This window comes from Neltuma alba, unplaced genomic scaffold (assembly GCF_004799145.2).
Source record: "Neltuma alba isolate B1F8T4 unplaced genomic scaffold, ASM479914v2 tig00012255_pilon, whole genome shotgun sequence".
In the NCBI taxonomy this organism is placed as follows: domain Eukaryota; kingdom Viridiplantae; phylum Streptophyta; class Magnoliopsida; order Fabales; family Fabaceae; genus Neltuma; species Neltuma alba.
This window is the reverse complement of record NW_021636781.1, coordinates 170,365-191,191: the sequence shown is the minus strand read 5'-3', so window position 1 is coordinate 191,191 and position 20,827 is coordinate 170,365. Positions and strand designations below refer to the sequence as shown.

The following is a 20,827-nucleotide window of genomic DNA, read 5'->3' as shown; positions in this document are numbered from 1 at the left end:
CAAGTTGGTTGAAAACCAACTCAAGTCTACCTTAGACTAACTTATCATATTTATTTACTTTTTAAAAAAAGTTAATTTTTTTTCATATTGTTTCTTATACAATGGATAAAAACATATAATAAAATTATTGTTTTTCTTGAAATATTTTACTAAAATATTAAATTATATATATGGACATTTTTAAAATTTTTAAATGAGATGACATACTACTATAATATATAATTATAATAATTATAAAATTTTAAAAAAAAATACAGTTTAGTCTATGTGTTGGCAAGCTAACCCGTCATAAATTGCGATGCAGGTTGAAAAGGCCTACTTCTAAATAATTTGAACCCGTTAATTTTTGTTGATTGAACCACGAGCCTGAATTACTCACTCTAATTAAAAATACTCCTCCGGTCCTTAATATAAGACCCATTTAACTAATTTGATTAGATCAAAAAAGTTAGGTAAGTTGATTAATTATAAAAAAGTGACACATTTTTCCTAAAAAACCATAATCATCTTTCTTATACCCATCTCCCTCTTCTATTTGATTATGGTTGAGGGAGTATCCATAGGGGTAGTTTAGAGAAAATTGATAAATATGAGAAATGGATCTTATATTTAGGACCAAACCCAACTCAATAATAAGGAGCGGAGAAGTACATACTTTGGCTTCTAAAGAATCTTCGGTTACAAATTTAAATATTTTATTGAAATCATTTGACGGCCACCGCACAATGTCCTTTAAGCACAAAATGTTGATTTAAAGAAAGGAGGGATTTAAACTGAAACTTAATATAAATTTTAGGGTTAATAAAAATTTTGGTCCTTCAAATTTGCCTTTATTTTAGTTTTGGTCTCTCAAGTTTTAAACTACAGGTTTGGTCCCTCAAGTTGTTTTTTATTTTAAAATATTAGCCCATGTAATCCAATAAAAACTTGAACTATTTTGCCCGCAAAGGGACCAAAACCTATAAAAGGGTTAATATGACTTTGGTCTTTTAATTTGTCTTCATTTTGGGGTTTGGTTCCTCAAAGTTTAAACTACAGGTTTAGTCCTTCAAGTTTCTTTTTATTTAAAACATTAACCCTTATAATCCAATTAAAACTTGGACTATTTTGCCCCTAGACGGACCAAAATCTATAGTTTGAAATTTGAAAGATCAAAACTAAAATGAAAGTAAACTTAAGGAACTAAAAATTATATTAATTCTAAATTTTAAAAGAAGTACGGTCACAAATCCAAGTCATGAATGAAGGCTTGGGGTTTTTGTTTAGGCCTATGATTAAGACCCGAAATGATTTTTCTCAACAACTGGCTGATTGAGCCACCTACGGGCACCATAAAATTCATGGTTAATTTTTTTCCACTAAATTAAATTCAGGGTATTAGAAATAATTAATAATAATTGATCATACCTCCATTTGGATTAGCGGTAGAAAAAGTAACTTATTTTTAATCTGATTCTACTTGTAAAAAAAGTAAAATTGGATAAAAGTTAGTTAGATTATGTGGTGTGATTTATATTTGAATGACTTTTATAAAAGTTAGTTTATAAAGTAAAAAAAATTGTTTAGATTATGATTAAATAAGTAAGTTTAGTTTGGAAAAATGGCTAAAATAGATGTGACTTATATTAAATAATGAGAAGTGTTAAAAATATAAAGGAAAATTGCAAATAAAGACCCTGAATATGTAAAATTGTGATTTGGGACCTTGAATTTAGAGAATAACAAATAAGGACTGGTCTCAAATTGCAAATATGAAATATTAGTGAAATATCTAAAATGCCCCTTAGCCAAACTGTGATTTGGTCTACTGAAGTTGTTATTTGTTAAAGTAAACTTGTCATTTTTCATAGTGAACTTATCATTTGCATACCCTCAGCCAAGTTGTAATTTGGTCTACTGAAGTTGTCATTTGCTAAAAATATGAAATATTAGTGAAATATCTAAAATGCCCCTTAGCCAAACTGTGATTTGATCTACTGAAATTGTTATTTGTTAAGTAGACTTGTCATTTTTCATAGTGAACTTATTATTTGCATACCCTCAGCCAAGTTGTGATTTGGTCTACTGAAGTTGTCATTTGCTAAAGTGAACTTATCATTTCCCATAGTCAATTTGTCATTTGACTGAGGGACATTTTAGAAATTTGACCAAGATTTCATATTTGCAATTTGAAATCAAGTCCTATTTGCTATTTTTCAAATTGAGAGTCCCAAATCACAAATATATATTCAGGGGTCTTTATTTGTAACTTTTCCAAATATAAATTTACAAAATAATAATAATTTTAAATTATTATAATATGAAAAAGTATATTTGATTAATAAAATATATTTAAATTAAAAATCATATTAATGTGAAATTTTTGAACAAATAATATTACACAATTAATTAGATGATATACTTTGTATATTTCTGTAAATATAGAATGAAAATAATATTAAAAATTTGGAAAGTAGCATAAAAACAACATAAATATAAAGAAAAAATATCTTTTAATTCTAAAAAACTACTTTTATATAAGTCATAAGCAAGTTTTAGATACTTTTGTAATCATATTTAAAAAACAGTTTTTGACTTATAACTCAGATTAGTTAAAATCTATAACAAACGCTCCCAAATGATACTAACTTCTTATATCTATAAATTACTTTTTTCCCCACACCACGCCAAACAGTCTGCATGCTGATGTAAAAGTAAAGGTTTTCTGCTGACATGACGAGCCACCCATATATGAACATGATATGTCCCATCTTTGTCTCTCAAATTCTGATTCCATATCCCTCCCCCCCCGTCTCATAATTATAATCTCTTCTCTTTTTTTTTTTTTGGTATGGCTCTTCTTCTTCTTGATTTTTGTCCATAGCATAGTGCTTAAGTATTGATATTTCAAAATAACATTTTATTTTAATCAACCCCGTGTATGATGCTGAACTTGAATCACTTTCATTGCTGACCCGTGATAGATAGACGACTACGGTAGAGGCACGCTCATAGCAATTGGGGATGGAAAGTGGCTCAAACGTAGAAAAGGTTTTAAGTAATCAGGATTAATTAGCAATATATAATAACAAAAAATCCAACCATTATTATTTAATTAATTTAATCTGGTATCATTACAGTACAGAATTGAAGAAATAAACTGTATTATTTTAGAATTTTTATTATGATATAAGTTATGGATATGAAATTAGAGATGGTGGAGTTTTTTTTTTTATTTAAAAAGCTAAACGTTAATCATATGAAGTTATAAGTTGATCATGCACTTAAAAAAATTAAATGGTTTATTTGATTTTATTTTTTATTATTTTAGAGAATAATTCTGTAGATAGTTTTTAAAAACAAGTTTTGAAAAGCAAAAAAATAAAAAAAAATATGTGAATCAATAATCTGAACAATGTACATAATATGGTGAAATGAAAATTGAAAGAATGATATTTTATATTTACATAATTGTTCTTAATAAAGAAAAAACATAATGTTTCTTCACTGTTCTCTAGTTTTATAGAACAAGAAGTAAAGAAAACACTAAAAAAAAAAAAGGCGTGTTTGATTTTTGCTTTTAGAACAACGTAATGACTTGTCAAAATACATTTTTAAACAATTTTTTAAAATTTTTCAAATAAAAAACTATTCTGAAAAAAAAAAAAGATGATTTTAAAATAACAAAAAATGTGATTTGGAAAATTTTTACAAAATTAGTTAATACTTGCACGATAATGAGTGCCAATAATTGAAGCAGAGTGGGTGATGTCAAGGTGGGCGGTACTGTGTCGTCAGTCTGTATGCTCCGAGGCCGGAGGGTGGGGGGAAACACGGCACGTGAAATTTTGTCGTTTAGTGGCGTGGTGTGTTTCGTTTGGGTGTTCCAGCCTCAGCTGATAAATATCCGCGTTGATATTTTTGGGGAGTGTGTGATTTGATTTCTTTCCATTTTCTTCCTGTACTGACACCGTATTGCTGCGTCGTTCCAGACTTCCAGTGCCCATCGTCTATCACCAGACTTCTCTTGACACGTGCACGGTAGAGGCTGAATTAGGTATTCCGGAGGGACCCACTCTCCCTCTTTGTCAACTGTACAATTAATTCCATGTCTTTGAGTCGTGCCTTGCTTCCTCCACTTCTCGACGTCACTCCCAACCAATTACTCATTCTCGTCTTAATATAAGATCTATTTAATTTGATTTGATTAAAAAAGTTAAATAAATTAGTTAATTATAAAGAATGTAACAAGTTTTTTTTAAAACACTATAATCATCTTTCTTAATATTTTCTCTCCCGTTTCTACTTGATTATAGTTGAGGGAATATTTATAGAGATAATTTTAAAAAAATTAATAAATATAAAAAATAAATTTTATATTTAAGACTAAAATCAACTCAATAATTAAATTCTATATTAAATATTATAGGAACATATTAAACGCCTACGCCTGGGACAAGGCCGCAAGGGCATCCTATAGGATCCTGCCATCCCTACTGGAAAGAAGTTTCGGGGCTTTAAGACCTGACCATGGGATCTAGAAAGAGCCTCGTAACACTTCGATGCCTTGGCGATCAAGTGCGACAGATAGGGGGTGTTTGGTAAAACCAAAACCTAGGTTTCAGAATCACTTTTCCGTAAAATGAAGTAACCTCCTCCACATATTTACTTCGTAATCCGTAAAAGCACTTTTGAAACCATGGTTTAGTTTCTATCCAAACACTCCAATAGGAGGAAACAAACCAGCTGGTCCAAAACAATAAAAAAGAGGAAACAAACCAAAATAATATCTTTTATTAATATAAAAACTAATTTAATATTTAATTTAATTTTAAATATAAGATTTTAATTTATTTTGTCTTTCATATTTATTTATTTTTTAAAAGTATTTTTATAGTAATTAGACAAATTAAAGTTTTATCAAATAATAGTTCTAATTAATACACATGATTAGTAAGATATTTTAAAGAAGAAAACACTTACTCCTCCGGTCCTTAATATAGGACCTAATTCCTAAGTTGATTTTGGTCCTAAATATAAGACCCATTTCTTATATTTATCAATTTCCTCTAAATTACCCTTATGGATACTCCTTCAACCATAATCAAGTAGAAAATGAATATGAAGTATTAAGAAAGATGATTATGGTGTTTTAGGAAAAATATGTCACTTTTCTTATAATTAATTAACTTATCTAACTTTTTTAATCTAATTAAATTAGTTAAATGAGTATTATATTAAGGACCGGGGGAGTATTTTTTATAAGTAACTAAAGTAACTAATTTTTTAATTTATTCAAATTGGTTAACTAACTTTTATGTTAAGAATTGAAAGGAAAAGTGAAGCATGTCATGCCATTAAAATGATACAACAAAACTTCATCTCTAACTTTTATACTATCTGCTATTATAAATATAAAAGTTAATTGAAAGTTGAGTTCGAATCTAAATACAATATTTTAATTCATTTTATCTCCTAAATTTATAATACTTTTTTAAAAAAATATTCATATTAATTGCAAGGAGTTTCCGCTAAGCAATTTCAATGTACATGCATTAAATAAGATAACTTAGGAAAGTCAATAAGCATTCGTTACAAATAATTAACTTAACTAATTTTTTTAACCTCTCCAAATTAGTTATATACTCCTTTGGTCCTATTTATATAGTAGAGAGAGAAAATATTTTTTGATGGGCATTGAAAATTTTTTTTGTATAGATGTACAATTTTACCTTTTATTTATTATTATGTTGAGTTTGTTTATATGAGGTATAATGTATAGTAAATAAGGATAAAGTTGAAAAGTTATTGAATTTTAAATGAAAATTAATGAAGTTTAAGGTTTTTTTTAATTTGTGTGAAACATGTTGAAAGTAACTTATGAATAAGACCAGATAAGTAACTCTTATATTAAGTAGCAAATATAGTATTTCATGTAGGAATATATGCGTGTGTTGATAATCTAAATTTGATTTTGACAATTAGGTTTTTAGTATAAAATGCTATTTTTTTAAAAATTAATTATTGATATGTTATTTTATATTTTATATCTTTTTTCTATAAAAAAAAGAAACATAATAATACTTACATTAATTAATTGAAAGTTTGAAAGTATGTATACAAAACGTGTAAATCTTCATGAAAATATCTCTACATACTGGCCGTTGAAGGTCGTGATCAAGGGGCTTCATGTTGGCCCATAAATTATATAATGATCCATAAATTTTTCAAATATGTACATGGTTGGATTATTTGATGCCGTATCTTTCAATTGAAAAATGCCAAACATGTTAAATTAAATTGAACTATATTTATTAAATTTTGGCCAAAAGGAAACTATAATGATAGGATATCCCCATGCTGGTCCAAAAGAAAAAATGATAGGATATCCCCAGAGGTCACATGGGCCCAATCTCGACTGCAACGCATACGATCCACAAACAAAGATATGATGGTGGGCCACATGGGCCCACTGATGAGGACAAATGGTGTGTGGGTCCCACTCTTCCTGCCATATGGAGAACCGTCCGTTTTCGGGGTGTATTGTTCTCACTTATTATTTTATTAATTAACGTTCATAATTAACATGCTATGTGCCCCCGAAATTCTGGTGAAAAAAAAAAAGACTACCCCCCAAAAGGAAATGAAATCTTTTGACGGCTCTTTGCCTTGGAAGAGTCTACTCGTTTGGACATTGTTTTAGCGGGCCCCTCTAAAGAATTCATCGACCCAGCATGTGCTTACTTGTTTATATTTATTTAAGAAAAAATTGCAACAAGATACCACTCAAAAACCCATCATCCGTGGGTTCAGCTAGTGAAGGGGTAAGACATATGGCCAAGTTGGCATGTATTCGATCCCTGGGGAGTACCGCTTTGTTGTGGTTCTAGTCGCGATACTTGGAGAGGCATTCTAGCTCCTAGGTGCCTAGGTAAACGCCTGAGAGTAATTGACGGCTCGCCCTGCCCAACATTGGTATGACCTAGGAGGAAGGGAGATTTCGCCCTGCCCTTAGATCGTGGGTGAGCTCAACCCCTTTCCAAAAATTTATGTACAAAAAAAAAAAGATACCACTCAAAAAGATTAAATACAAATTTTTTTAAATTATCAAATTATTCTTAGTTTCAAGGGATTCATTGCAAGATATTTTATTTGTTTAATTATCAAATTGTTTTTATTTTTTTGTGAGTATGCATTGACAACTGAAAGAGCAATCATTAACAACTTAAAGTATAACGAGTAACAATTATCACGACAGGTATTAATAATATATTTTCTCAGCGTATCACAAAAATGTAATGCATGAGTTGTCAGTATCTGCCGCGATAGTTATTAATCGTTACACTTTAAGTTGTTAATAGCTGTACTTTTAATTGTCAATGCATACTTTAAAAAAAAACAAGGGTAATTTGATAATTAAACAAATAGAATCTCTTGCAATAATGTAACTTAGGACTTTAAATTAATTTGATGATTTCATAAGACCTTTTTATATTTACTTCTCTTAGGTGTAGAGCTGGGAATACGGCTAGTCCACCACAACTTGCTGGTTATGTGGCGCGGGTTGGAGTAGCCCATATTTTGGTGGGTTGAAAAAATGCCAATCCTAACCCACCATAATGGGTTGGCAAGCCATCTTTTTTTTTTTTAATTCTTAATTTTTAAACCTTATTTTTTGTTTAATTTTTTAAATTAATAAATGGTGATACAAAATTTTAAAAGCAATCACAAGTATAAATTACATTTAACCATACTTAAAATAGTCAATACAAATATAAAACAAGACATTATAAATATTTTACGTGATTAACATTCAACATCAACTCATCAAGTGATAAATTTTACAATCATACCAATACCATGTTTGATACAAAAACCACCTCTTAATAAATTAGAAGTACATCTATCTAATTTTTTTTAAAAGTTCATTCACCATTTTTTCTAAAAAATTTTTTTGTCATAATAAATATTATCTTATATTTGATTGTAATTGTTAAATTTTTGTCATAAATATAGTATGCTTATTTTTTTAATATTTTTTGTTTAGACATGTAACATGAAAATTGAAATGCAAATGAGGAAAGAAAATTTTCAAAAATAATAACATATTATTTATATAAAAAATTAAAAAAAAATGGTAGGTTAGGTAGGCCAACCAGCTAACTGTGGGCTAGCCTGTCACGGGCTGCAAGTTATGCAATACAAACTAAAGTAACCTACACCTTAGTTGGCGGGCTGACAAAACGCCAACTTAATCTTCTTTTTTATGATGGGTTGGTTGACTGACTCACAGGCCTCAACCCATATTATCAGTTTCAGGTGGGACTTTATTGCACTTTTCCTTTTATTTAATTAAAATATAATAAATATATACATTAAAATTAAAAACAACCGCACGTATTTCTTTTAAAATATTTAACGGGATTTTTAAAAATTTGATATTTATTTCATTTAATTAAAAATTAGTTATTTGTTTTATTTTAATAAAAATTATTATATAACTATTTCACCAGATAAATAGTTATCACCGTCTTCAACCAAAATTAAGAAAACTGAATTCCTTAATAATATATTGAGACGAAACCCCTATCACATTTTCCCTGCTTTTTTTGTTTTCAATTGATTCTCTGAGATACATGTAATTCCAAAATCATCTGAAGGGACATTAGCAATGGGGGCATTTCTCTAGCTAAACAAAGATCTTTTGATATTTTGTTTCTTATTCTATTTAAAAGATGAAATGATAAATCAAGCCAACAATTTACTCCAAAATATACAACTTTTTAAACTTATGTATTTAAATAAAGAGAAAATTTTTCCCCTTGACGCTCTACAATTTTTTGACTACCTAATTTGATGCTCTAAATTTAATTAATCCCGCTGAATAACCATTGATTGGCTGCATTTTGAATATTCCTTACCATCTAATTATTTTCCTTCCTAATTACTCATCTAACCATTACACAAGCTTAAAGATCCATTCCATTACTTATATAGCTTTACTAAATCAGGCCACTTAATCCAAATTTAAGGTAAGTTAACTTCAACTAGGAAGCTTTATTATTTTTTTTATAAAATCAAAAAATTTGAACTCAAAATTTTATTAAAAGAGATACTTAAATCTCTCACCGTTCAATCCAATTCCCATTATTAATAATATAAAGTAAGATCAATTTGCCTCACTTGGCACTTGCATCTTGGCTTTTTCCCCCGTTTGCTCCTCAAATTACATCATAACAATTAATCCTTTCTTCTCATAAACTGACTTAAACATCATTAAAGAAGCTTTTAAATCTGTAAAAATCTTATTGACCCACAAATCAAATTCCCAGCCACCGTATCATCATAGTAATGAAAACCAAACCGATATCGTCTTTTAAGGTCAATCATGCTGTGCTGTCACCATCTGCGGTCATTATGACCAGAATATGCACCAAGTGGCTGCAAATATCCGACCACAGTGGCATTGAATAATGAATAAATTTTCTTAATTGTGAATTCAAGTAAATAACAGCCGTAGAAAATCATATTAATGCTTTGTTTCCCAATATTCGATATTTGATTTCATGGACGACTAGTTCTTGAAATTGACAGGTTGCTCCATGATGCTTCATTTGTAGTATAAAAGGAGCCTAGAAACTCGGACTCTGGGAAATGCAAGCCATGTACCATTATACTATATAATGGTTCTTGCTACATTATTGCTTTTGGAAATTTGGTATTTGATATTGATTTATACCAAATACGTGTGATTTTCGCCACCTTTTTCGTCTCTCGTGATCACTCACATGCCGAGAATGGCTTCCACTGCCTTAAACCCCACTTGATCGCATTTCACACTCAATTGTTGAGTTGTGCCCCCGACTTTTCAATTCCATCCCCTATAATCTCGATTTTCCATAATCTCGCTGAGCTCTGACCGCTTCTCTGGATCCCCATTATATTCTCAGCTTGAAATATCTCTTCTTTCAGGAACTTCTGAGTAAAGGGTAAGGATTTGTTTTATATTTCCAACTTTATCTTCTTGATTTGCATTATTCTGTAACTGCACTTTGAATATTCGAGAAGCGTTAGTATCTGGATGTTTACTTAGTTTCCTTTTGGTTGGACTTTCAAGTTTGTGGGATTTGAGTTATCTGTTTGTTTCCAGTGCTTGCGGTTGATTCACTTCTTCTTTTGGGCAATGGCTTCCTCATGTTTGACCTTGAAAGCCAATGCTCATTTACCAAATGCAATGAAGGGCGATTTCTTTCGCCAGGATAATGGGTTTTTTGGAGAAAAAGTCAAGAACCCGAATTGCATCAGTCCCTTTGTAAATCAGTCGACTTCACGTTTGAGACACGAGAAGAGGGTGAAGAAGATCAAACCCGGCGTTGTTTCTGCTGTTCTTACATCAAATGAGACCAAAGAATCTCTGGTAAGTTTAACTCTCATTGGTTTTCCTTTCTTTCATTCTTTCTTTTTGTGGCTGCTTCGTTTAGGTGTAACTGGTTGTGTTCGTCTTAATGCCAGGTTGACTACCAGACCTTACAGGTTCCTTCATTTCTGAGACGAAAGGCTGACCCCAAAAATGTAATTTCCATCATATTGGGCGGAGGACCTGGAACACATCTCTTGCCTCTCACCAAACGAGCTGCAACACCTGCTGTAAGTGAATATGTTACATAGTTTATAGCTTCTCACTGAAGATGAATTCAGGCTCTTCAAAATTTTTTTGCTTTGCTACTTCTAATTTCATTCTTCAAAGAACCTTTTAGTATCATGTTTCATGGATCAACTTGAAACAAAACTAGACTTTTAAGTATGAGCCCACTGATACCGAGTTTAACGTTGGAAGACCGAGATCTTTAGCGGGTCAAATTTTGGAGTTCTTGTGTTATGATGATACCTTATGCATCTTCAGGTACCTGTTGGTGGATGCTACAAGCTCATAGACATCCCAATGAGCAACTGTATCAACAGCGGCATTAACAAAATCTTTGTTCTCACCCAATTCAATTCTGCACCCCTGAACCGTCATATCTCACGCACCTACTTTGGAAACGGTGTCAGCTTCGGGGATGGATTTGTGGAGGTAAGTATCAAGGATGGAGAGAAACTGTTGTAGTCTATCATATGCTCAGATGATTTCACACACGAGATTTATAAACATGACTTAAAATTGTCATTAACTGTGTATAAAAGAGAACTGAATCTTTTGCTCACACTGAAATAATCATAAGTAGTCTTCAAGATTCTGTTTCCTGTTTGCTTGCTGTACTTGATACAGAAGTATGAGGCGTCTTCCAAATTTCTTTTGGTGGGGAGCTAAATTGTTCACCCACAACTATTTCTGGCGGAAGTTCTTACTCATGATGATTGAAAGCTAACTCAAATGCCAAACAGGTTCTAGCAGCCACTCAGACACCTGGTGAAGCAGGGAAGAAGTGGTTCCAAGGGACTGCAGATGCTGTGAGACAATTTACATGGGTTTTTGAGGTGGACTACAAACTCAGTGTATACCTTCTTTGTTGTATATACAGCATGAGCTTCTTTATTCTCAAATGGGATTATTGTTGGTTAATTTTTGTAGGATGTCAAGAACACGAACGTTGAGAATGTATTGATCTTGGCAGGAGATCATCTATATAGAATGGATTACATGGACCTTGTGCAGGTATGCAGTATAATTATTTATCGCAGTAAATTAATCCTTCCTTTCAATGACATCGTTCCTCTGATTTATCTGTTGCAAATAAACAGAGCCATGTTGACAGAAATGCTGATATTACAATTTCATGCGTGCCAGTGGGTGACAGGTGTGTTCAATCTTTTTTTGATGTGTCTGGTCTAGTCAACAAGTCTGCTGCTTGATTTTAACTATGACATGTGATGCTGCAAGAAAATGAACTTATAACTATGTTACTTATTTTAACTTAAATTACCTGCGTACTTTATTCAAAAGGAAAAATGTTGGAAGAGGAGGATGAAAAGTATGAAAAGAAATGAATCTATTCAAATGTATTATTACGTAAGATTTATTGACATTTGCCAATTGCTTGCTTTTCAGTCGCGCCTCAGATTATGGATTGGTCAAGGTGGATGGCAGAGGCCGCATCACCCAATTTTTGGAAAAACCAAAGGGTGCCGATTTAAAAGCAATGGTAACTATTATCCTACATAAAATGATCACCTTATATCAGTTGTCTTGTTTTCCAGATGGTTCTTTTGAAGTTGGTCACTAGCACGAAGCTAAGATAAATTACCATTTTCAGTTTCAATGTAGTCTTTTTCCCACACTTCTGGGAATGAATATCTTAGAGCAGCTTTTTTTTTTTTTTTTTTGCCAAAATCTTAGCACAGCTTCATCTGTTTATTCAAAACTGATGAACTTAACAGGTTAAGAAGAACTCGATTGAAAACAGAGCTCCCTTTACCAATCAAACCCCAAAGCTACCTCAATTATTCCTTATATTATTGTGTGATCTTTATGCAAAATTGAAGTTGCCAAGCATTTTACATTATGGCTTTATAGCAACATCGTAACATATGTTGACTTAGTCACGTCTTGTAATATTCTCTCCAGCACGTAGATACCTCTTTTATCGGGTTGTCACACCAAGATGCATCAGAGTCACCATATATAGCATCCATGGGGGTTTATGTATTTAAGACAGATGTTTTGCTCAAGCTTTTGAAATGGCGATATCCTACGTCCAATGACTTTGGATCTGAAATCATTCCTGCAGCTGTGAGGGAACACAATGTCCAAGTAAGACAAATTCCAAAATAGATTCCTCTTTAAAATGTTTCTCTTGTCTAATATTAAATCTTAATTTTGATTTATCTCAAGCTGAATACCCTTTGCTCTGTGCAATGTTCTTATGCATATTCACTTAGCCAGCCATGCATATATGGGGGTTTAGGCTTTTTTTTCCTCCCCCTTTTCTTTTTTGTGTTTTACTTATGCATGTAACACGTCACTTATACCGCTCATTTGCCTGTTGCTTTTGCAGTCATATTTCTTCAGAGACTACTGGGAAGACATTGGAACGATAAAGTCCTTTCACAATGCTAACCTTGCTCTTACTGAAGAGGTTGGTTCCAGATATTCTGGTTGGCACATTTTCGTTTTATTATTTGTCTTCCCTGTATATTAATATACCAGCCTTGCATCGATTAAACTACAAATCATAGATGCTTTATCCTCTCTTGTTTTACTTTCAACACTAAGAATATAGCTTACTAAATGTCTATACCCAAAAGAGCCATATTGGTTTCTTTGAAATGTAGGGCTGGTTGGTTTGTGCTTTGAGCAATTTTCTTGTACTTTATAGGCTTAATCACAGTAAATCTCTTATTTCAATTGATTGCCAGAACTGTTGATAGTGTCCTTGCTCATTTGAAGGAAACTAATACTTGCTCTATCCTTTCTCTCCTGCAGAATCCAAAGTTTGAATTTTATGATCCCAAAACACCAATTTTCACATCTCCTCGTTTCCTGCCGCCAACGAAGATTGACAAGTGTCAGGTAAGATGACTTGGTAATTTAGCTTAAAATTATATTATTAACTTATTAGCATGTCTTGTTTCTCATCATTGAGTCTTGTAGATTGTGGATGCAATTATCTCTCATGGATGTTTCCTTCGAGAATGTACGATCCGGCACTCCATTGTGGGTGAACGTTCTCGTTTGGATTATGGTGTTGAGCTCCTGGTAAATAAACTTTCATAACTATGTAGACTTTGGGTTTTAGAGGGTAGACCACACCATATGAGATACCTCCTATCCAAAATCTTTTTTTGCAGGACACTGTAATGATGGGAGCAGACCACTACCAAACTGAATCGGAAATCGCTTCTCTGCTAGCAGAAGGGAAGGTCCCAATTGGGATTGGGAGCAATTCCAAAATCAGGTAATAATCTTTACTCAATCCTCAGACACAGATGCACACTATCATGTCACTCATTGAGTGTGACCTTCAAAGTTCTTGTATTGCCCGTTATAACCTAATGATGTGAAAACTCCTATGGAAATGAGAAGTCACGGGTTCAACCCCGTTCTATTGGTGCGTGCTCCTCTAATTCAAAAAAAAAAAAAAGTTCTTACATTGAAACAAGTGTTGCTGTTTCAGTAACTGTATAATTGACAAGAATGTGAGGATCGGGAAAGATGTGGTGATCATGAATAAAGATGGGGTTCAGGAAGCAGATAGAGCAAATGATGGATTTTGCATTCGATCAGGGATCACTGTGATCTTGGAGAAGGCCACAATAGAAGACGGCACTGTGATATGAATGGTGGCTATGTTAATCTCACCAGCTGGAGTGAGAGTTGTCAAGAGATTCTGGGAAAGATACCGAAGAACACTTGCACTGTGAGGAGACACAGGGCTAGCAGTTTCCAGTGTCCCCCCCCCCTCTCTCTCTCTCTCTCTGTGTGCCTGCGCGCAGTGAAGGAAGCAGGAGCAAGGAGCAGCAGCCATTTTGGTAGATGTAAAATAGAACCTGCTCTACTACATGTAAAAAAAAAAAAAAAAACAGTTAAAATAAGGTGTGATGTGAAGATCCATGAACGTTAATAAAAGGAAGCACTTCCCCTTTCACAAATTCTCTGTATCAAAATGTAGTGAACTTGAGGTTGAGAGCAGCTGGTTAGTATGGAGTTGAGAGATCGGAATCTCAACTGCCCAGAGAGTAAGAATATCGTTATGCTCCTCCGTCATGAACTCTGACACCTAAAATAAATTAAAAATGTTAGTTAAATTAGTTAATATGATATGTTTTTTGTTGAAATACTCTAACTATTTTTCTTAGTTTCCTTCCTTCTTATATTTTATTATTGTTGAAGGAATATCAATAGTATTATTTTAAAAAAATTGATGAATGTATGAAATATGTCTTGCATATAGGATACACATCAACTTTCAAATTAATCTTACATTAAAAACTAATATATTAGTTTATATTAGGGCTTATTAATATATTCTATATATAAATTAAACAAAATACATTTTGATTAAAAAAAACAAAATACTAACTTCAGTTTTTATTATAAAAGTTAGTTTGACTTTTAATTTGATCCTAAATATAAGAGTTCAATTCACTCTCTCTTATATTTATCTATTTTTTTCAAAGCAATTCTTGTAGTAATTACATATGTTAAATGTTCCATCAAATGATAATTCTAGTTAATACATATGATTAGCAAAGGTATTTTAGAAAAGGTAACGCATATTTATTACAAATAAGTAACTCAACAGACTTTTTTAATCTATTTAAAGTTAACTAGTTCTTATATTAAGAATCGGAGGTGGTACATATTAAGTAAAATGGAAATATCTTCGCAGGGCACCTGCTCCCAAGCTACAATGTAGGTCGTTCTTGCCATAATTACAATATGATGCTTAAAAAAAAGTTACTACCTCTGATCCTTAATATAAGAATTTGTTTAATTTTATTTTATTTCTAAATATAAAATTTTAATCCATTTTGTCTCTTATAGTTATCTATTTTTTTTAAGGTTGTTCTTGTAATAATGGTAATTTAGTCACTATACTTGATTGGCAGGATATTTTAGGAAAAACAACAGCTATTTATTGCAAATAACTAACTTAACTAATTTTTTTAATTTACTCAAATTAGTTAACTAGCTCTTATATTAAGGAGAAGAGGTAGTATTACCTCCGGACTTTAATATAAGAGTTGTTTGATTTTTATTTGAATAGATCCTAATCTTTTTATCTCTCATATTTATTTATTTTTTTCAAAATAGTTTTTGTAATAATGGTAGTTTGGTCAACACATTTAATTAGTAAAAATATTTTAGAAAGACAACACAAATTTATTGTAAATAACTAATTTAACTATTTTTTTAATCTACTCAAATTAGTCAACTAGCTCTTATATTAAGGACCAGAAGTAGTATTAATTATATTTATTGAAAAAAAAGAGAATACAAGAATTCATGCATTTTATAATAAATTTTAATCTCTCTTGGCTATTAGGTTTGATCTTAAATAATAAAATTTCAATCTATTTTATTTTTCATATTTATTATTTTTAAAATTAATTTACTTAACTCATAAATTCATATATACACACATAATGTTATACATGTTTATTTTAAGAAATAAAGAATTATAAATTTGCCACTCCAATTTTTCATTTATTGGGGAAATGGTGAACACAGTGAAGTTGCACGAAAAAATTGAGGAACTTGGCAGTTGGCGTCAAAGCGGTAATGCCGCGTGGCTAACTCCTGGATCAGCATAAGGAAAACACGTAGAACAAGTTTGTGGATTCGTGCTAGAGTCAATCGCCTGAGATGGCGGTGAGTACTGACGGCGAAAACGAATTTGGACAAACTGAAATAGAGAATGTGAGTTCAATCGGAATCAAACATCATGCAGGAAATATTGGACAGAACGAAGCCCGCCTCAGAAAATGCAGCCACCCTCAACAACAGCGATGAGCAATCGCAGGTCGATTCTGGCTCTGCTCTTCAACAATTTCTCGATCGCATTCCCCTTAGTTCGGTTTCTGGCATCCAAAGCTCATTCGGTACTACGATCGTTTTCCGTTGATTTTCCTTTGTTTCAGAACCATACCTCGTTGAATTTCTGAGCATCTGACCATTCTTTTTGTCATTCCATCTCCGTGTCTTTATTTCTTAAGCTTTAGAATTGAAAGCTGGGGACACTGTAAAGGATGCGATTCGCATGCTGTACGAAAATGACCTCTTTGGAGCACCTATGGCTGATGTCCTGGACCCCAATGCACCCCGCATGGAATTTTCTTATCGGTATATCGGTTTCCTTGATTTCTCAACCATGGTCCTGTGGTGTATTGAGGTATAATATTAAGTATTTATTTGGTCGATATATCCTTTTTCTATTCTTAAGCTTTTATTTTATATGAATTGATTGATTCATATTTCGTCTTTTTATCTTATATAGTTTTGTTGATTTGTGGATATTTGCCCACGAGAACTGTGGAATTCTTTGATGTGACATTACAAGTGTATTTAATCTGTTAATGATTCTCACGACATTAGGCGTGGAATTGTTTGATGTGACATCTTACGAGTGTAGATAATCTGCAAGTGATTCTCATAAAATGATGTCTGAGGGAAACATGGGGAAGATAAAAGACGATATTCCAACTAATGAAACTCAACTACTTAACGGTAAAAATAAAGTTTCATGCAAAACTAAGGAATGGCAATAATATTTTAGTTCATCTTCTTTGATTCTTGGATATCCAAGCCCCCATAAGTCACAAGTCACACCGGCAATCTCCCCCCATCTATCCTGGCAGATGGCAAGGCATTCTAATAAAAGAAAAATCTTTTCATTTTTGTTTAGGAATATGAAAGTTTCAGGCAAAATTTCAAGAACAACGGTCTTGAAAAGGAAAGAGACGGCGGCCTTTTCTCCACTCTGGACCAGATTCCTCAGATTGGACACACCAAGGTTCCCCTCCACTTTTCTCTCTATTCCTTAATTTTCCCTCTTTTAGAAGATTTTACTTGGATGATTGGAAGTGAAATTACTTGTTGGTTCGTCCTCAGCATTATCTCCGTGTGTGATCAGCTTTTGAATTATGTGTAATTCTCTGTTCTACTCCATTCTTAATAGGTCGGTGAGTTAGCCAAGCCATTCGTTTGGGAACCATTTTTCCCTGTACATTTGGATGATACACTTCTTCATGCGCTGCTGCTTCTTTCCAAGCATCCGCTGCGGGTTTTGCCAGTGATACAGCATTCAGATCCCCAAGTCATTGGTTTAGTTACTCAGGTATCTACCAAGTTTGACGTGAAATAAAAGTTTAAACAATATCCTGTTGGTGTAGAACGAAACTGGCTCAAGGATGTCATATTCAGCTTATTTGGATAGAAGCCAAGAGAAATCCTAATATATGTATGAAACTTGCTAAAGAGTGTGTTTCTGGCAGTAGGATCCATCAAGAAACCCATTTTTCTGAGCTTTATGGCTACTTGTACAAGTAATGATCAGAAATTACTCTAGGAGCAAATCATAAATGTATGAATGGATATATTTGTTTTGATGTTTATAGATGCAGAATGGGTGACATGGTTGCCTTTGTGCTAGAATGCTTTAGTTCAATTGCTTCTTGAATCAAGCGGACTAGAGTGGTTTGACAATATTGCAGACAAGGCCTTGTCAGATCTCAAGTATTAAGCCCTTACATTTCTTAACAGTACATGTATCTATTTTCTATCTGTATTATACATGTAGTCCTTTAACCTCGCTTCATGCCTTCGCAGATTGGAAGCACAAGAACATGCTAGTTTTGTATTTGGGGACCAAACTGTTGCTGATGCTTTACACATTCTCTGGGAAACCCGAGCCTGGACAGTTGCTGTTGTAGATCGACAAAGTAAGAAGCTTATTGGTTGTGTCAGGAACATAGATATCTATCATCTTGTGGAAAATGATGATCTCTTTAGAAATATAAAGTAAGCTCAAAACCTCATATAGATTCTCTATTGTTTTTTTTCCCGTCATTATACCTTTTTGTCGCACACCCATAAAAAAAGCGCCCAAACAAAACAAAAAAAAAAAAAAATCCTGACTCTCGTATTTGGAGGGTCAAGATTGTAAGTAGCACCGTCATGTTTCTTCAATAAAAGAGAAACCAGATTGGCTCAAAGTCTGTAAAGTTAATGGACACATTTGAATTCTTGACATTAGCCCCTTGATGTGGTCAAGACGTCAAGTAATAAGCGGGGAATAGATAGTTAGTAATAAAAGGGTCTTGGATACACGTGTCCTTTTGGGTTCGCTGAAAAGAGTTGCTTTCAGTGAAAACCAACACAAGACTGATGCTTGTTTTATGCGGGGAAAAAACAGGAAATTAACTGCTGAAGAGTTCATCCACTCAGAGCCTGACGAAACTGAGACAAGCTCTGAAATTGGTTATGGGACTTCAATGGTCGCAAGAAATCTCCACCTGAAGAAGAAATGTGTACCTAAGATGGACTCGCCATTGACCAACAAGAAGAGTGACACACTCAAGCAATTGATGAAGCATATGACAGAAAAGAATAGCAGATTCACCTTTCTGGTCAATGAAAATGAAGAAGTTATACGACTGATCACAGTGAGAGATGTTATTCTGCAGTTTGCTCCCCCTTGTGTGAGTTCCAGTATTGATGGAGGTGGGTTTTTCCAAATTGCTTTGGAACAGAGCGGATGCCATGTAGAAGATGGAACTCTAGTTCGTGATCATTGATCTCGGAAGGGGGTTGCATGCCTGGTTTGGGACGAAATTGAAATTCAATTCCGTTCTTATCTTATTTCAATTGTTTGGGGTTCTGCGACAAGGATGATAACCTTGTCCCTACTTATCAGAGAAGATTTTAAAACATTAAAATTTTCTCGTAGGTCAAACTGTTTTTAATGTTTTTCCTTCGAATATTATCTATTTTTTTGGTCATAAGAATTAAATTTTAGAATGTAGCATTATGTTTTGAACTAGGGGCAAAAACTCTTATTAGGAGTATCAACATTTATAATTATATATAAATAATTTAAAAATGAAATTCATAGTAATTTTAATGTAAATGTATGCCTTTTTTCTTTTTTAATTCTTTTTGGTAAAAATGCATAATTTGTCTTTTAATTTTGCATAAGGTTTTACTTTGATTTTTTAGTTTCTCTTAATTTTATATAAAGTTTTATTTTGATTTTTTAATTTTATATTTTCAGTTCTATAGTTTTAACACTATTGATTTTCTTAATAAAAAAATGTCAATAAAATTCTGGCATTGAGAGATAAAACTTAGACCTTATAAAAAGTTTAAAAAAATTACAGAATCAAATATGAATTTTATTTTTTATTTTTGAGGTCCCCAAATCTACAAATTAATCTATTTTATTATAAAATATTGACGATTAAAGTGAAGTAATACTAGTCGCAAAAAGTCACGAAACTTTTATGTGGCCGACGAAGATATGCTATTTTTCATTACAATTCAAAGCTTCCAGAAGTATTTTGCAATTATAACCCCCAAAAAAAAAATCGAGAGAGGGAGGGAGAAGTATTTTGCAATTTTAACCAAAAAAAAAAAGCAGAGAGAAGTACCCTGGTCCTTAATATATGACCTAATTATTAAGTTGATTTTGATCCTAAATATAAAACTTATTTCTTATATTTATCAATTTTTCTAAATTATCTTTATGAATACTTTATCAACTATAATTAAGTAAAAAATATATTAAAGAAGATGATTATCGTAATTTAAGAAAAGCATATTACATTTTTATAATTAACTCACCTACCTAATTTTTTTAATCTAATTAAATTATTTAAATAAGTTTTATATCAAGGACAAGACAAATATTTTGCAATTACAACTCGAGAAACATCTCCCATTTTTGGTGTGGATAGGATGGAGACATAGGACATTTAGGACTCACTAGTGTAGTCCTGCTTTATCAGGCGGATCGTGTAGCCAAGGGACTGAAGAACTAGGGATAGCAGTAGAAAAGTGCGTGAAAAGAAAAGTAACTTCTTTTCATTTTTATTATAAGATTCAGTTGAACAAATTCTAATTCATTTTATCTCTCATATTTTTTTTTTTTAAGATAATTTTTGCAGTAATTGTACATGTTAAAAATTTCATCAAATAATATTTTTAACTAATACACATAATTAGTAAATATATTTTAGGAAAGACATCAATTTATTACAAATAAATAATTTAATTAATTTTCTTAATCTACTCAAATTAGTTAACTAAGTTTTATATTAAGGATAAAAAGTAATACAAACATAATAGGCATCATCTATATTCGTAAAAATGAATTATTATAAAGTAGTTAAAAAATGATAATACTACCTC

The 20,827-nt window shown here is 32.1% G+C and overlaps 2 protein-coding genes across 3 annotated transcripts; both read left to right on the top strand.

The window, feature by feature from the left end:
* Window positions 1-9,633: 9,633 nt before the first annotated feature.
* Window positions 9,634-14,568, top strand: LOC114725562 (glucose-1-phosphate adenylyltransferase large subunit 1). 2 transcript variants are annotated; one of them, XR_003738428.1, is made up of 15 exons: window positions 9,634-9,968; window positions 10,130-10,396; window positions 10,492-10,626; window positions 10,883-11,053; window positions 11,365-11,457; window positions 11,552-11,635; window positions 11,722-11,777; window positions 12,029-12,122; window positions 12,545-12,730; window positions 12,975-13,055; window positions 13,403-13,489; window positions 13,571-13,675; window positions 13,768-13,874; window positions 14,094-14,396; window positions 14,425-14,568. XR_003738428.1 is itself a non-coding variant. In XM_028912089.1 (14 exons), exons 2-14 carry the CDS (start codon window positions 10,163-10,165, stop codon window positions 14,254-14,256), a joined length of 1,596 nt encoding a protein of 531 aa, XP_028767922.1. In that variant the 5' UTR covers window positions 9,634-9,968; window positions 10,130-10,162; the 3' UTR covers window positions 14,257-14,568. The 2 variants fall into 2 exon arrangements, 1 of the variants encoding a protein (XP_028767922.1); XM_028912089.1 differs by having other exon boundaries at window positions 14,094-14,568.
* A 1,769-nt stretch (window positions 14,569-16,337) lies between these two features.
* Window positions 16,338-19,457, top strand: LOC114725525 (SNF1-related protein kinase regulatory subunit gamma-1-like). The gene is made up of 7 exons (XM_028912045.1): window positions 16,338-16,521; window positions 16,636-16,811; window positions 17,325-17,432; window positions 17,598-17,756; window positions 18,072-18,154; window positions 18,248-18,439; window positions 18,834-19,457. Exons 1-7 carry the CDS (start codon window positions 16,365-16,367, stop codon window positions 19,213-19,215), a joined length of 1,257 nt encoding a protein of 418 aa, XP_028767878.1. The 5' UTR covers window positions 16,338-16,364; the 3' UTR covers window positions 19,216-19,457.
* The last annotated feature ends 1,370 nt before the right edge of the window (window positions 19,458-20,827 follow it).